Genomic DNA, 17,175 nt, shown 5'->3' on the forward strand with positions numbered 1-17,175 from the left:
AGGTCAAAATGGGTGAAATAAGAACTGCCATTACAGTCATAACATTTAATGTTAATGGATTAAATTCCCCAATCAAAAGACACGATTGGCAGAATGAATAAGAAAATATGAACCCCCTGTATGCTGTCTGCAAGAGACTCACCTTAGACCCAAGAATACAAGTAGATTGAAAGTGAAAGGGTGGAAAAAGATATTCCACATGCATGAAGTAACAGCAACAACAAAAAAGCTGGAGTAGCTATACTTTTATCAGATTAAATAGACCTTAAAAGAGACTAGTAATGTGCAATCTGAAGAGGAAGTCAGGAAAAAAAATTCCATTTACAATAGTGACTAAAAGAATCAAATATTTTAGGAATAAACTTAACCAAGGATGTGTAAAGCACTTGTATTCGCGGAACTACAGTGCATTGGCAAAAGAAATAAAAAGAGACCTAAATAATTGGAAGGACATTACATGATCATGGGTTGGAAGGCTAAATATCATTAAAATGTCAATTGTACCCAAAATGATATACAGATTCAATGCAATCACAGTAAAAATTACCCCAGCATTTTAAAAATAAATGGAAAACACAATTATGAAATTTATTTGGAAGGGTAAGTGGTTGCAAGGAGCCAGAGCATCTTAAAAAGGAAAAGCGAAGTTGAAGTACTCTCACTTCTTGACTTTAAATCATATTACCCAGCTACAGTGGTAAAAACAGCATGGTACTGGCATAAAGACAGATGCATAGACCATTGGAACTGAATTGATGGATCAGAAACATCTGTAGTCAAGTGATTTTTAACAAGGCTGTCAAACCCACCCAGCTTGGGCATAACAGTCCATTCAACAAATGGTGTTGGGAGAACTGGATATCCATAGCCAAAAGAAAGAGGATGTGTATCTCACACCTTATACAAAAAGTAACTCAAAATGGATCAAAAACCTAAATATAAAAGCAAGAACCATAAAGCTTCTAGAAGAAAATGTAGGAAAACATCTTCAAGACCTTTTGGTAGGTGGTGTCTTCTTAAAGTAGGTAAGAAGAGGACTCATATGGACTACTGATACTTAATGTATGTAGAAGTTTTGATTAACTTTATTGTAAAATTGGTGAAATGTATAGAGTTGATGGTAACACATTATAGTGAGTAGCAGCTGGTTTATAAACGGGAATGTGGCTGGAATGGGTCAGCTAGGGATGTAAATGTCAGTTGAAAAAAAGCTAGAGAATAAGGACTGAATAACACAGTATACTCAGAGCAGTTGGGAATTGTCATTGATGGTACAAATGTAAGTGTGTCCTTTGTGAGCTAGAGCAGATGTACATCACTAAGCAGGGTGGTGGGAATGTGGAGAAGCATGGGAAAAATACAATTGGAGTGAGCTGTGGACTGTGGTTAACAGCAATATAGTAATATTCATGCATCTATGCCAAAGATGTACTGTTGATAATGGGGGAGTATGGAAAAAGTCTGCCATGTGTATGCTATGGACCATGGATAGTGATAATAGTCTGATGATATTATCTTATGATCTGTAACAAATGTTCCACCATGGTGTGGTATATTGATAGAGGGGTCTTGTATGGGAATTCTGCACATGTGCATGACTGTTTGTAAGTTCACAGATTCAGGAATAAAAATATATTTTGAAAAACATAGAGTGAGTTGGTAGAAAATACATGAAATGTAAGATATAGTTAGTAGTAAGATTTTGGTGATATTCTTTCATAATTTGTACCAAATGTCTCTCAACAATGCAAGGTGTTGGTTGTGGGCTGATGTATGGGACCAAAGTATGATGTTATGCATGTTTGACTTGTAAGTTCACAACTTTTACTATACACTTAATGTTTATGTATGTTCATGTATATGTGATATACTTCAATAAATTTAAAAAAATGAAAAAATTATTGATTTTCACTTAAAAATTGGTTATTTTAAAGGAATTTAATATTTTAGAAATTTGTTTTCTGGATGAGAATGTATTTCAACTTTGGTATTTGAAATCGTGATGTTCTGTTGGTAATTATTTGAATTAAGTTGTTGGTAGTATATGGCACACAAATGAAAACCATCCTCATCACTTCTAAACATTGATTGCAGAGCGGTGTTAGTGCGGTGTGGGGAGTTGGAGGCATCCATACGTAGAGGAGTGTGTGCCGTGTATGTCTACATAGGTGTTAACATGTCTGCTAGGATACACTCCGAAACTGATGGGGTCTTGGCCCCTATAGGTTATAGTCAAATAAGCTGATATCTTCCTTGTTTTTGGTAATCATTAAACTGTAAGCTGGGACACTCATCTGTTACGAGAAACACAAGGTATGGATGACTAGACCTCTTCTCCTCCCTACTAAAATGCGTCTTGCTTTATATTTAGTTGTCTTTCTGCTTTTCCTTCTAGCAGGTGTACTCTTTTAGAACAGGAGTCAAATCTTCTGGATTTTTTGTTTCCTCATAGTCTAGCATATCGTGGGTACTTAGTAAGTGCTTTTGGGGTGAATCTACTGCTTCCTAGGATTTCCTTAATAGCCCATTACCCCAAATCAGTGGTCATATCAGGATGTGTTGAAAGAAGCCTTTTCCCGCACATGTTCTTTTCTGTGTATCTTTAGGTAAAGCAGGGTCTATTACTAAGGTCGGGTAAGTGAAATCATTGAAAAAAACAAAGGTACCTTTTCATATTAGTTGAGTTTTTATTTTTTATTTATCCATGCCCTACCCCCACCCCCCACACCATTGGCCAGTGAATGGTTCTCTTGTCTGACTGCTCATTTCTTTAGTTGCCTTGTCCAGGAGGCACCAGGAACCGAACCTGGGACCTCCCATGTGGGAGGGGAGTGCCCAACAGCTGGAGCCACATCTGCTCCCCGTGGACTGCTGTGTCTGCTGACTTGTGGCATCTGCTCATTTAAGCATCTGCTTGTTGCAGCAGGTGTGGCATCTAGTTTGTTGTGGCGATTGTGCCGTCTGCTTGTCTTTTTTATGAGGCACTGGGACCCAAACCTGGGAGCTCCATGTGGTAGGTGGGTGCCCCACTTGTTGAACCACAACCGCTTCCCTAATTGAGGTTTTAGTGAATCTGTTTTAGGAAATTAGTCAAGTGCTAGAGCTCTGCAGCACATAATTTGGAACTCCAGTGGGTAGCTTATAAATTTAATTCCCTTCAGTGTACAACAGATACAAACATAGAGTAGATTTAGTTTGATTTCACTACATTGTTTTAACATAACATGTAAACAACTACCCTAGTCTCTCTCTTTAAAAGATCAGCTAATTTATCCAGTAAATTGTTTTCTTCAATTTGCAAGTCATTATTTTTATAATTAGTTAGAAAAATGTTCCTTACTAATTTATTTGAAGTTGTTTGTTCACTTTTTAAAGTTTTTTTTTTTTTAAACTTTTTTTCTCCAGAGACTTTTGAGTTTGCTGGCAGTCTTTTTCTGACTCATTTGGGGTTTTGTAAAAACTTAGGCTATAGGTCATTTTCTGAGTCAGTATCCAAGGATATTGTACCATTGATGATTTAAAAACAGGTATTGTTTCTTTAGAATAAAAGAAGTATTTGTTGATTCAAAACTTGGAATATATATATAAAGGCATAAATAAAATAAGTCACATCTCTCAAGCATATTTTTAAAATATGGAGGTGAAAGACTTTTTTTAAAAACAGAAATTGAAAGAGTTTGTAATTTCAACCCATCCTTAGTTCTTTCATATAAATCATTGTCATTTCTAATAATCATTTTTCAGCAGATCCCAAAAGAATAATTTTGCTAATTTAATACAGCATTATGGTATCAACATAACGTAAAGAATGACATGTAAAAATGAAAGAAAAATCTTTTTTTTTTAATGAGGTAAGTTAAAGTTGCTTTGAATGACAAGACACCTGAAGGAGTGAGAATTAGGTGAGAAAATGTCTTTTGGAATGTTTTCATTGCACAGCCAGAAATCTAATCCGAAGCTCAGAGAAAGCTGATTTAAAATGAATGTGAATGGCTTTAGAGTTCTAACAGTCCTCCCATGTTTTATTTATTTATTTTTTAAGGAGGTATTAGGGATTGAACTGGGACCTCATATATGGGAAACATGCTCAACCACTGAGCTATACCCATTCCCCCATATTTTACTTTTTAAATGTGGTAGGTCTATTTCAGGATTTATGCCATATGATTAACCAGTATTTGCTCTAAATTAGAATTTATTTTTTTTAATACAAAAGATCTCTTCAGGGAAACGGACTTTGGCCCAGTGGTTAGGGCGACCGTCTACCACATGGGAGGTCCGCGGTTCAAACCCCGGGCCTCCTTGACCCGTGTGGAGCTGGCCCATGCGCAGTGGTAATGCGTGCAAAGGAGTGCCGTGCCACACAGGGGTGTCCCCCGCGTAAGGGAGCCCCACGCGCAAGGAGTGCACCTGTAAGGAGAGTCGCCCAGTGCGAAAGAAAGTGCAGCCTGCCCAGGAATGGTGCCACCCACACTTCCCGTGCCACTGACGACAACAGAAGCGGACAAAGAAACAAGATGCAACAAAAAGACACAGAAAACAGACAACCGGGGGAGGGGAATTAAATAAATAAAAATAAATCTTTAAAAAAAAAAAAAAGGTCTTTTCATAGAATTACCATGGATACGTGAGCCTGTTGATTGGTTTTATTCATGGTAATTCCACTTGTTCCATGTGATGATAGAGTGTGTACTGGACATATGTTTTTCTAATTGCTAGGATGACATCAGTGAGAAAGCCAGTCTCCTGCTTCCATGGAACTTACCGTCTAGTGAGGGAGTATATATATGATAAAATCATAGACCAAAAAAAAATATTTCAGGTAGTATCATTAGCTGTGAGCCAGTTAGAGAGCATGGTGTTGGCCAGGCGGGGAGACCTCCTGGTCAGCATGAGTCCCTGAGCCCTGAGTGAGAGAAGGGGACGGGGTCTGTGAAAGGCTGGCGTGAGAGCCTGTCAGGAAGGAGCAGTCAGCACTGAGCCTGGACACGGGGTGGGCTCGGACTGTTGGAGGGCGTCCAGCAGTCCAACCTGGATGGGTTGAGGAGCATGACTCTCAGCTTTATGGCCAGAATGGTAATGTACACAGGAGGAGGGAAGGGTCTGAGGGAGACCATGAATGTGATTTGGGGTCGATTGGTTTGAAGTGTGTGTGGGACAGTAGGCGATGTCCAGGAGGCAGATGACAATGTGGGTCTGTGCTTAGGGGTGACCGCAGCCGGGGATTTAGCCTCTTTGTCATCACAGCTGGGATGAGATCTACTTGCAGTTTTCCGTAAGGGTGAAGTGAGGCCGTCTCTGCAAAGAGGGCCGAATGCAGTAAGTGGCCCGTGGTAGTTACATAAATGAAGGTTAAAATATTTAGCACAAGACTGCAGGATATCATTTGATTTCCACTATTATTTAGTTTTGCTTTTTCCTTCCTTCATATTCATTTCTGTTTATCAGAAATCTCTCTCTTTGCCTCAAGAGTAATGATTATTAGTTCCCCCCCCCCCCCCCCCGCAAAATAGAAATAGCCTTTTTCTAAAATGGTTATAATAAAAAGGAAAAAAAAATTTAAAGCTCTAGATATTCTGATGCTTGTTTTCTGGCTTTCATTTGAATATTTAATTTAATATGGCTGGTACCCGTTTCTCTTGGTCATTAGGTTGCTCCCAATGATGAAGCTGTGGTGACCTTGTTGTGTGAATGGGCTGTGAGCTGTAAGCGGTCAGGCAAGCACAGAGCAATGGCTGTGGCAAAACTCTTGGAGAAGAGGCAAGCAGAAATCGAGGCAGAGGTGGGTTCAGTTTTTCTCTTTATGTTGTTGAGTGTCCTAATTTAAAAATATTGTTTTGGGAGGATACTTTTTTTTATCCTCATTATGCTGTTTTTCTACCCTCAAGGAATAAAAAGGGAAAAGGAGTAAATTCACATAAAGACTCCGTGGAGGTGGGATCCCTCCAGTCGTGAGGCAGCCAGTCATTCATATGCTGGATCAATTTGAAATGTGTCTCTTAAAATAAAACTTAAACGTCTAACTTGAAACCAGTCTGTCTCTTTGAAGTCCAAATGCATACACACACAAGACACACACATGCATGTAATACACACTGACTTTTATGACTTGTAAAGCCGCATAATATTTTACTGGATTTGGAAACACTTTTTTGAGCAAGTTATGACGATGGGATTAAAGAGACCGACTTTGTATTGGTTTTTGAGATTGTTCCCTGGTCCCAGAAAGAGCAATTACAGCTTCGGAATTAAATATTAAGGAACACACAGAGCTGCCTACTTGAACGTTAGCTTTTATTGAAGGGGCGTTTTCTGGGTGAGCATGGTGGATCCAGCAGGGGAGGTTAGTGGGAATGAACGATTGGACCAGGCGCCGTCATGCTACCTGGACAGCTGCAAGGGCCTCCCACCTGGTCTGTCTGTGTCCTTTCTTGTTGCTCCACCCTTTACAATCACAGTATGCCCTATTAAAACTCTCGATGGTCCCTTGCCACGGCCTCCAGAACCTACCTTTCTCTCATCTGGTTCCTTTCTCCCTGGTCCCCACTCCAGCGGGCTCGATCCTCCTGTCCTTCCACGGCACACTCGTTTATGTTGGAGCCTGTGCTTCAGATCTTTCCATGACCTTCCTATATTAGAAAGTGTCACCTGCTCAGCAAGTCCTTCCGTCTTCACCATCTGAGGCTAAAGGCCCCCGCTCTGGGCTTTCTCACTGCTCTGTTGTACTTTCCTCATTGTAGCTCCGGTTTACCTGGTTTACTTGGTCATCTTTTAAGGGCCATCTTCGCCCTTCTCTTAGTAGAACATGAGCTACTTGACGCAGCACCGCACTTGTCTCGTTGGGCCCAGAATAGTACTCCGCACGTAGCAGATGCTCGGGAAAGGTTTGCTGCACGCCTGGGTGGACACTGAGCTGGCCGGCTGTTATTGCTTATTGCCTTCCTAGGAAGCTGTAAAAAAGCGACATATTAAGAACAATTTCACAGACATCTCACCTCAGGTTGAGAGAGCCATGTTTACTAAATGCAAATGATCACTTGTGAGATTAGGCCTTGACGATATTGATGCTAAGGTGTAAACCAGATGGCCCAATGGTCCATTGCACAATGAGCAAAGTAGGAAAAGGGTTTCATCACTTTTTTCTACATATTATGAATAGAATATTCTCTGGTGAATTGCAATAATTAAACTTCAGTAACTGACACTGAATTTCTCAAATTTCATTGCTTCATTGCTCCTTCTGGGTTGTTGATTTTTTTTTAGTCTGTGTTCCCTCTTTGCATTCCAGAATAAACACAAACATAATCACTTTCAGAAGTGATTCACACATATATTACTTTGTGATTTTAATAAGTTGTAAATGTATTCACATCCAAAAATGCCTCCTTAGAGATGTTTAAGATAATTAAGTTTTATTTAAGCATCATCATTGTCAAAATTTGGCTCTTAGGAACAGAGAATATAGTGAAGAAATAATATTGTAATGTAATTAATACCTTAGTGTTAAATAATATAATGAAAATGGGAAAGGTCAAAGGGATTCAAAAAAGAATGGAAAATGAGGTTCTGATTGCTTCTAAAAACGATTTCTTTTCTGGTCTTCTAGTAAGTTTGTCTTTAAGAATGTGGAAATTAAATAGCTTCTTTAGATAGTATTTCATGAATTGTAGAGATTCCTAGAAGTTCTAAGATATTTTATTGGTAAAATTTGATAATAGGTGAAAGAGTCTTATTAGAGGAATTAGGTTAGCTTTCTTATTCCATACTGTATTTCTCCAAATTTACATACAAATACACCCATTATAAAAAAAAAAATAACATCCAAACACAAAAGAATGAAATTCAGTAACACAAGCCCAACTGTATCTCAGGGGGAATAAAGTTAAGTATGTGTTATTTAAAAACTGAGACAACCTCAGATTATTTTTAGAAATTTTACATAGGGATGAAGAATAGATTATTGCACTGTTATACATTCTGTGGACACTCATGTTGTACTATGCAGGGTGTAAAATTCATGTGAACAATGTTTTCAGGGGTGGTTTTTGAAATCATGAATTGTTCTGGTACTACTTTCTCCCAACTTTTAGAAATCATACCCACTTATGATATATTGCCCTCAAATAAGTAAAGACATCTCAGTTAATTTACATATTGTATCTGAAAACGTAAATATTAACAAAAAACTAACAAATTCATGACCCATTGTGAAAATCTTTGTCCTCTATAATTAACTGTGCTTGTTTATTTTTAAATTATAGAGATGTGGCGAGTCAGAGGTCTTAGATGAGAAAGAGTCCATTTCTTCAGCATCTCTTGCTGGATCTAGTTTGCCTGTTTTCCAGAATGTTCTACTAAGGTTTTTAGATACACAGGCCCCCTCATTGTGTAAGTAAAGCTCTTTACTTCAGAATTCTAAATAAGGAATTGACAGTTTTTTGTTTGTTTCTTTCTCTTTTTTACCTTACAGGTTTCTAAAGTTTTAGCCAGCAGAATTTTGTAGCATGTTTCAATGGGAACTTTTAGGAAACTTTAAAGTCAGGGGACATCCTCAAGCTTCAAAAGACTTAAGAATTCAAAAGTTTTAATGATTTGAAAAGTAACAGTCATCTTACTACCTTTTATTATGGTTTATTATTTTTCTCTTTCTAGAATCTTTCTTACCAAAATAGAAGAGATACGGGCCTGTGAGGTTTCACTGTATATTGTGATATGGGATCGTTTCTGAGCTGCTTTTAATATTTCTGATTTTCTAATTTGTCCTCTTGAAAATAAAAAAAAAGGCAAAGAAAGCTACTTTACAACCAGGACTTTGATACAAAGAAATAATTTGTAAAGATGGTTGGCTGCTTGGCAGCAGTCTCTTGGATGGTCATTTCATATCTAGTTGCGTTTCTGCCCTTTATTTTATTCTTTGGCAGGGAGTTGTTTGTGTGGGAAATAAGCACCCAGTCGGTTCATATGAAGGATGGAGACTTAAAAAAATCCTTTGTGTGCACTAAATAGTCTTGATATACTGAGGCTTCCATATAACCAAATACAGCAGGAGGGTCTGAGGATAGAGATTAAACAGCAGAAAAATGAATGGGAAAGCATGCAAAATTGATGAAATGGGGAGAAAAAGAGTGAAAGAGGGAAAAAAGGCATTTGCGGAGAAGATGTACAACAGCAAGAAAGAGTACTGCTTGTGAGTCCTCTGTGGAGGGGCCACGGCTTCGTTTAGGGTTGAGAGAGGCCTGCTGGAGAGGCGCCCTGAGACGGGGCATCTTTCTTTAGTTACTCATTGGCTTTTCTGGGCTAGCAGGAGAGCAAGAGCCAGAGCCAAGCTGATAGTTGGAATAAAGAGGGAGCAGTAATACATAGCAAAGGAAGCAGAAAAATGAAAGTTTCAGATATAGAAGAAAATATATTTTCAGGTATAGAAAATATCTAGCTTATTTTACTTCCCTGAAAGTGTATGCATTTGCCCTTTGCTTCCTTTTCCCATCCCTCTTCCTGTTTTCTCTTTGTGAAAAACTTTCTCCTGGTACTCGTTTGCTTGTTCTTCTCTATCCTTTTTAACTGCTATCACAGAAAGCTATTGTTTCTCCCTGTGGAGGCAGCTTGTCAATGAGTTTGGTAGTGGGCAACATTTATGTTTTAGGTTTAGGGAACTGAGCTTAACCTTCCTGAGATAGATGTGTTTGTCTCCCATTGGATTGAACTTTGCAGGTTTAGTCTTAAATTTTTAAAATCTTATCTCAAAGGTACAGATATGAAGCTTTCAATGTGGTTACAATATTAAAAGTCATAATGTACGTTAAAAAGACTGGTTATAAGTTAAAAAAAAAAAAAGACAGCATAGCTCCATCTGTGTGTCCTTTTTATTCGGTTTACCTTTTTTTATATCAGTGGATCCCGCTCACACCTTTTGAATTGTGTTTCTTTTGTGAAGTCACCTTGGAATAAGCATACACACATAACTCTACAAATAAACAGATTCTTTAAAGGTCTAAAAAGGAGTCCTGAGCTGTTTTAAGAGTGAAACCAGAGGAATGCATTCTACCCCTGTTTATTTGTTTATTTAATTATACCTGGATTTTATATGTTTACATTGTAATATATTTATCAGGGACTGCTACATTAAACTTGAAATCGTTCTTAGCACACTGGATACTATTTTTCATTTATAGTGAAACAGTCAGAATCTCATGTCAATTCTGCACAAAATGCTAGTGCCTTATAGTGCATCTTCCAATAAGTCTTAGATTATAAAAAAAAAATTTGATCATGAAAAGTGTGAAAATGTTAAGCCTTAGTAACTGATTGTTTTTCCACTGTGCCAAGGGAATGGAATTCATGCCTGAATTTGTTTCCTGACAGCGGATCCAAATAGTGAGTGTGAGAAGGTGGAGTTTGTGAACCTGGTCCTGCTGTTCTGCGAGTTCATCCGCCACGACGTCTTCTCCCACGACGCGTACATGTGCACCCTCATCTCTCGAGGGGACTTGTCAGTCACTGCCTCCACCCGGCCACGCTCCCCAGCAGGAGAAAATGCCGACGAACATTATTCCAAGGATCACGATGTGAAAATGGAGGTAAGTTCCTGAGGTGCTGCTCAGCCCTCCAAGAAACCAATCTGCTGTGGAACGGACAGACTTTTAGAACCGATAATTTGGGGGTGCAGAGATGATTGCTTTTGAGTTTTATTCTCTTGCCACGAATCCTATTTACCTCTACTCATTCATGAGGCATATTTGGACTTTGTATGTCTCTCAGAACTTTATTTTGGTTACTGTAAAACTGTAAATGAGAAGATTTGATAGGCCATAATTTTTTCGTTTGATTGGAATGATACACTTCCAGTGTTAGGTGTTTCAGATATTCATTCCTTCCTTTATGTGCTTCAAAATGAAACATATTTTGGTCCTGAAGTCCCAGCTGAGTTTTCATTCTCAGGAAAATCTTTTTCCATGGTGATTACTTTTTCCCAATTCATTACTTTCTCTAACTCATTACTTATATCACTTTTTTATACAGAAAGGGAAACTCTGTTTTAGTCATACACACATTATTTTCTTTTCAGTTAATTAAAATGTAATCTCTATTTCTCAAATGTTGTAGAATTGTTCTTTTCAACAAATTCTTTTAGTCTATGAGAGCGACTACAATTTCCCATCAAATTCTGATATTTTGGACATTGTTCCAATTATTTGCTGAAGTTTTCTAGGCAAAAAAAGGTGAAAGTGGCGATGAGAAATAGTAGAAAACAGTGAGAGATTGTGACAATTCCTTAAAAAAAAAAAAGAAAGCCTCATTGGTTCTATGAGTGATTAAGTGTATACCATTGTGATACATATTTTTTAAAGTGGCTATTATTTAAATTTTAAAAATTACTTTAGAATTAACATGTATTCATAGTTTTAAAAACTCTTAAGCTTTGTTGTCTAAATGGTGTAGGAGTCTAAAAATTATGAATGTTTTGTTTCTTAATTTGTCCACAATAGAAATTTCAGAATAAAACTCTAGTTACTTCATCTGCTTACTTTTTTTTTTTTTCTGTGCTTCTGCCTTTTTCTTTTTCTATTCTCGGATATTAAAATATCTTAGATTTTTGATATAATCTTAGAATTTTAAAATTAAGAATAATACATTGGTGAGCATGTTACTGGGAAAAGTTCAAAGAAAGAAATTATTAACATTTTGTTTTTAATCAAGAAAAATTTGTGTGTTCTTCCCTTAAAATGCTATGGAAATTAAAATATTCTCCTCATGAGTAAAAAAGAAGGTAATTTTGCAATGTAATACATGTCTCAATTTTTTTCCCCTCTTCTTCTAGGGGGACAAAAGATAACAGGGAAAAAATAAATAGGATGGTTAATAAACTCATTGTCATATTTTAGTTTCTTAATGAACTACAAAATTTACAACATGACTTTCTTTCTCTGGCAATTATCAGGAACAGAGTATTATGGCGCATATGGGCATTGACTCAGGAACTGCTAACATTTTTGATGAAGTAGACAAGAGTGACTTTAAAACTGACTTTGGTTCGGAATTTCCAGTAGGTTCAACCTTCAAATCCTTATTGGCTATTAACCCCCCGACTTGTCCCCATCCTTCCGTTTCTTGCCTTGCATTACTGGAATAACTTGTGTTCTTCTGTTATAGATATTATCTATCACATTCAGTCCTCACGCAGTTATCATTGCATGCCTTTGTCTCACTTCACTTCATCCTCAGATTTGGCTGCACTGCCTCTATTGTAAATTATAACCCTCCTGTTCTCCTAGTTGAGTGTCCATGACTGTTTTGTTCATTTTGAGATCACCATCTTTTAGGAATATATGAGTGTAGTTTCATCATGACAGTCTGTGTGTGTTTGCTATATATGTTTTCACCTTCTAAATAATTCCTTTCCTGGCCCTGGCTCATTATCTACTCTATCTCAGTGTAATTATAATGTGTTCTTCCTTACAAATCTCAATGCATAACTTTTTCTAAAAAAACACATTGCTTAGGATATGCACTAAAACTTTTATGCCTACTATTCATTAGTTTTATTATTTCTGTGTTGTAGTTAATATAACCCTATGAGGAAAACACTTTCTTATAAGTCTGGTTTTACCTCTAAACCTCAAGGTTGTGTAGCTATGCATGCTTCTTACATGTGTGTGGTTGCCATTTGGTCATCTTCAAAATGGGACTGATGTTGATGTATTTCTTCTGATCTGAATAGGAATTCTGTGGAAATTAACAAAATTTCTTTATATTTTTGCTCTGTAGTTAAATAAGGAAAAGGTGTTGCATGAGGGTCTTGAGGGTCTTGTGCTTGGAAATTATGATATGTATCACTGTGGTCTGGTTTGCTGTCTTTCATTTACAATCTCCAACATTTGTTTTACATGACTTAGATTTTTTCTCCCATGCCTGGAGAGTCCTGTGAGAATGCCAACCCTTCCTTGGGCAGAAGAATGTCAGTTAATGGTGAGAAGTTGGTGAAGAGGGAAAAACCGAGGGAGTTAATTTTTCCATCTAATTATGACCTTCTCCGTCACCTGCAGTATGCAACCCATTTTCCTATACCTCTGGTAAGTCATTTTTTCCAATTAATTGACACACTATTTTCTTATGGCATCATTAATAGTTGAATATTATATTATTCAACTACTTGCCTGATTACATATAATAGCAGGTGAAATGTTGCATTTGCTGCTCCTTTTGTTATAATCTTGGTCATATATATTTATATAGTCCAAATGGAGATAGGGAAGTGACTTTGTGGTGCCATTTTAGTGGCTTGCTAGATTAAACAGAATTTCCTCTTAATTAATTTCCATTTATCAAGAGCACTTGAGTCATGGCAAATGATGTTTTTTTTTTCCTTTGCGGGCTTGAACCCGGGACCTCATATGGGAAACGGCACTCACCACTGAACCACATAGGCTTCCCTGAGTTGGCTTTATCATTTGTTTTGCTTATTATTTGTTTATATATTTTCAGGAGGCATCAGGAACTGAACCTGGGACCTCCCATATGGGAGGCAGGCACTTTACTGCTTGAGCCACATCTGTTCCCCCAAATGATGTTTAAATGTCAGTTTTCCTATTTCACTTTTTTTTCTGTTTCTTTTTCATGGACAAATACCACATTTATTTCACAAATCCTGGGGAGATGGATGTGTGGGGGGGTGAAGGTAGGGGGTGGGGCACAGGTGCGTAGCTGCATAGCTGCATACACAGTCCTCAGCCTCCTCCCCACACCAAGGTGAAATTCAGCCAGGCAGTGCCTCCACACTGACAGGTAGTAGGAGGTGAGCACAGGGAGGTCTCTGAAAGGCCCCTGAAAGGCTAAGGGGCAGAGCTCCAACTGTCCCAGGAGAACCACAAAAAAGAGTGTGGTGTGGCCCACCCATACAGGTCATCTGGTCACCCGTTCTCACTGTGGAGACCCGGAGCATTGTGACGATGAGCCCCAAAAGGCAAATGGCACTGCCAAAGATCTCCACAATGAGAATCTTCACGAAGGGTCTGGGGTTCTCAGCGTTGGCCAGCACGCCCCCCCCCCTGCCCATGGTGCCACCACAGATGCCTCAGTGGAGGTTAGACAGGCCCATGTGAGGCCAGCCCCAAACATGGAGCAGCTTGCATGGTAGTTTTTTAAAAAATTAATTAATTAATTAATTTTAAAAATTCATTTTTAAAAATATTACATTAAAAAAATATGAGGTCCCCATGTATCCCCCAACCCCCTGACCCCACTACTCCCCCCATAGCAACACTCTCCTCCGTCATCATGACACATTCTTTGCATTTGGTGAATACATCTCTTGCATGGTAGTTTTGATGGCCGATGGCCTGGGGGTCAGTGGCACTGAAAGGCGCAGCCCTGCTGCTCGTGACAGTTGCCACGATGATGCCTCACAGAAGATGATGCTGATTCTTGGTTTGGTGCTGCAGGCCACCACACCTCCCCCAGTGATGGGAGAGCCAGGAAGATAGATGCTCCAGGCTGCCCCAGCCACAGAAAGGGCGGCATCTGGGCCAGTGCCCGGGTTTGACCACATGTAGGGAGGGGTGCTCGCTCAGGAACCTTGGCACACCAAGTGGAAGCCCACATCCTAGAAGGGGTAGCGTGCCACGAAGACCCAGAGCAGACAGTGCGAACCACGGTGGTATCAATCATAACGGTGGGGGTCGGGTGGGTGGCGCCAGCGCTAAAACCACGTTCTTGCATCCACTGTCTGCCCGGACTCCTGCTTCAATATGAAAGTCATTTACTGAATGGCTTTTATGTGCTCTGTATTGTGGTAGGTACTTTTGGTATTGTACAGATGAATAAGAAATGTCAGCAGGCAGGAAAGATGAGTAAGATAGGAAGAAGACAGATGTCTATAAAATGACATACAATACATGCATTGATTGAGTAAAAAGTCCAGTGCCCCCTGGAATGTAAACTGTTTGACATTCCTGGGTCCCTTGTGCTTGGCTCACTACCTGTCACATACAGGCATTCAAAAGAATGAATATTGGAGGGAGAAAGGACATCTGGCTCCAAAATTGGATTCAGGCTTCATGAAAGAGGTGGTATACAAGATGAGACAGACTTAAATTTGGCCTTTTGAGTTGAGCTGGATGGCATGGGGGAGGTGGTTGGCAGGAAGTTTAGTGTTTGAGTAATAAAGGGTGGTGTGTGAGCTTCTAATGGAAACGATTGGTTTTCTGAGATTGAGAATGAAAACTGTGTCAAAATTCCAAAACATTTTCTTTCTTGGGTTTAGTATTTTTTCCTTGGAATTTTATTTAAAGTGTCATGTCAGTGAGTCATTTTTTTTTTCATTGAGTGTTACTTTTATGTATCAAAATGTAATTGTGAGGTATATTGTGTTATTTCCTGGATGTCTTTGAGGAGTTTTGATCTGCAAACTAAATATTTGCTAAAATTTTTTTTTAATTTCAGGAAACCATCCAAAATAACTTTCAAAATCACTGCACCCATATTTTTTTATTATTATTACAATAACCCATTTTTATTATGTTTTCTGTGTTTAAGGCTGTCTCACAACTCGCCAGAATCTTTCTAGTTGATCAGTGGTTGAAGAAATCAGCAATTTTCAATGGTTATCTGTAGGTGTCATTTGTTTGCAATATATCTCACAGTTTCTTTAGGGACTATGTCTTGAATAATTTGTATGTAAATTATCATGATGTCTGGAATTTGTTTTAAAATAGCATCAAAAAAGGGTAGGGGCATTAAAGTCTGGATTTTACTTCATGGTAGTGTTAATTTCTTAGTTTTGACAAATATGTTACAGTTATATAAGACATTGACATTAGAGAAAATTGGATGAAGGGTAAATGGGAACTCTCTATATTGTATTTGCAACTTTTCTGTAACTGTGAGATTATGCCAAAATAAGATTTATTAAATAAAGGAAGGAAAAGGGGAAAATGAAGCAAATATGACAAAATGTTGAAAAATTGTTGAGACGGGTTACAGGGCATGTGCCCATCTCATGGATAAGGAGAGCTCGTCCAGGACACTACCCAGGTGTGAACTTCTTTATTCTGTTGTTCACATGATTCTGGGCTGCAGAGTAATTCCCAGCATTTAGCATTCTGTCTAGTTAGAGGGAAGTGCTTGAAATGATTTCTGAGGACCAAGTCTCAAGTCGAATTATGACATCCCACCATAAGCCAATGATGAAAGAACTGCTTGACAATTGATGTTGTAGGATGCAGTTTTTAAACAGTCCTCTACCACCGCTTCTCCATCTCCTTAATAGTGAGTATAATTCAGAAAAAAAGCAGTAAGGGGGGATGAATGAGTGTACTAGTGTAACATTGACATCCAGAACACTGTAGAAACCCTGGCTGTCTTCCTTAGTACAAAGGGAGATTATGATTAATGAATTATGCATGTGAGGAAAATATAGAATATGTTCAAAAACAAATTTTTTTCCCTGTCTCTACGACACAGTCTTAGTGGAGGCCAAGAAGGGGAGGTTAAAGAGGGTTTCACGAAAAGATTCAGAAAAATGAACTAGTTTCATGTGTACTGTTACATGAATAATGTCTTGATCTGCCCATCAGTAAATCACGTTCCTTACGGCCACCAGACACAGGTTCTAATGTTTATAGGCAGCCTACCAGCCTCTTAGGTAAGCCATTTATACTCCGTTTCAGATTTGTGATGTAGTATTAAGTGCTGATTGGGGCGGTGGGAGGGTGGAAGGGAAGGGTGGTACCATTATTACTGGCTAGCTAGAATTTTTCCAGTACTGCCATGTTATAAGTTTTGTTATAGACAATGTTTTTAATTTTCTCATTACTTTCCTTCAGACTTAGAGAATGTATTTGTGAAATTGTAGACAAGAGTCTAAAAACATGTTTGGAATCAAACTTGTTTTCTTAGCGTCCAGGATCACCATTACCTAATCATTGCACTAAATGCAAATGTATTACAATTTGTTTTAATATGAGCTTTGACTTATGAAATTTAAAATAAACACAAAGCGTCATGTATGCTCACCTAAACATTTCCTGATCTTCTTAAGAACTATTTTAAAAATACCATCTGGGGACTCCTTGCTGCATCACTGGCAGCAGAGAGAATTTGGTCGAAGGATTGTGAACCAAAAGCTGGAGTCAAGCATACTTTAAGCTGCTCGTCCCATATGGGGGTCAGGCTCTTTTT

General features: G+C 38.4%; 1 protein-coding gene across 12 annotated transcripts in view; it reads left to right on the plus strand.

Moving 5' to 3' along the window:
- Nucleotides 1-17,175, plus strand: part of MED12L (mediator complex subunit 12L) — a 377,954-nt gene that overhangs the window by 110,666 nt on the left and 250,113 nt on the right. For 8 of the 12 annotated variants that reach the window (XR_009185439.2, XR_011648585.1, XM_058295148.2 and 5 more), the window contains 5 exons: nt 5,651-5,782; nt 8,262-8,388; nt 10,363-10,577; nt 11,939-12,043; nt 12,894-13,070. Coding sequence is in view for 9 of the 12 variants with exons in the window: in XM_058295148.2 (XP_058151131.1) it covers nt 5,651-5,782; nt 8,262-8,388; nt 10,363-10,577; nt 11,939-12,043; nt 12,894-13,070 (756 nt within the window). In the remaining 3 variants the exon portion in view is untranslated. The remainder of the gene's footprint in view (nt 1-5,650; nt 5,783-8,261; nt 8,389-10,362; nt 10,578-11,938; nt 12,044-12,893; nt 13,071-17,175) is intronic. The other 4 variants (XR_011648586.1, XM_058295152.2, XM_058295154.2 and 1 more) reach the window with 1 other exon arrangement.

The sequence above is a fragment of the Dasypus novemcinctus genome, chromosome 4 (genome assembly GCF_030445035.2).
Source record: "Dasypus novemcinctus isolate mDasNov1 chromosome 4, mDasNov1.1.hap2, whole genome shotgun sequence".
NCBI classification, from domain to species: Eukaryota; Metazoa; Chordata; class Mammalia; order Cingulata; family Dasypodidae; genus Dasypus; species Dasypus novemcinctus.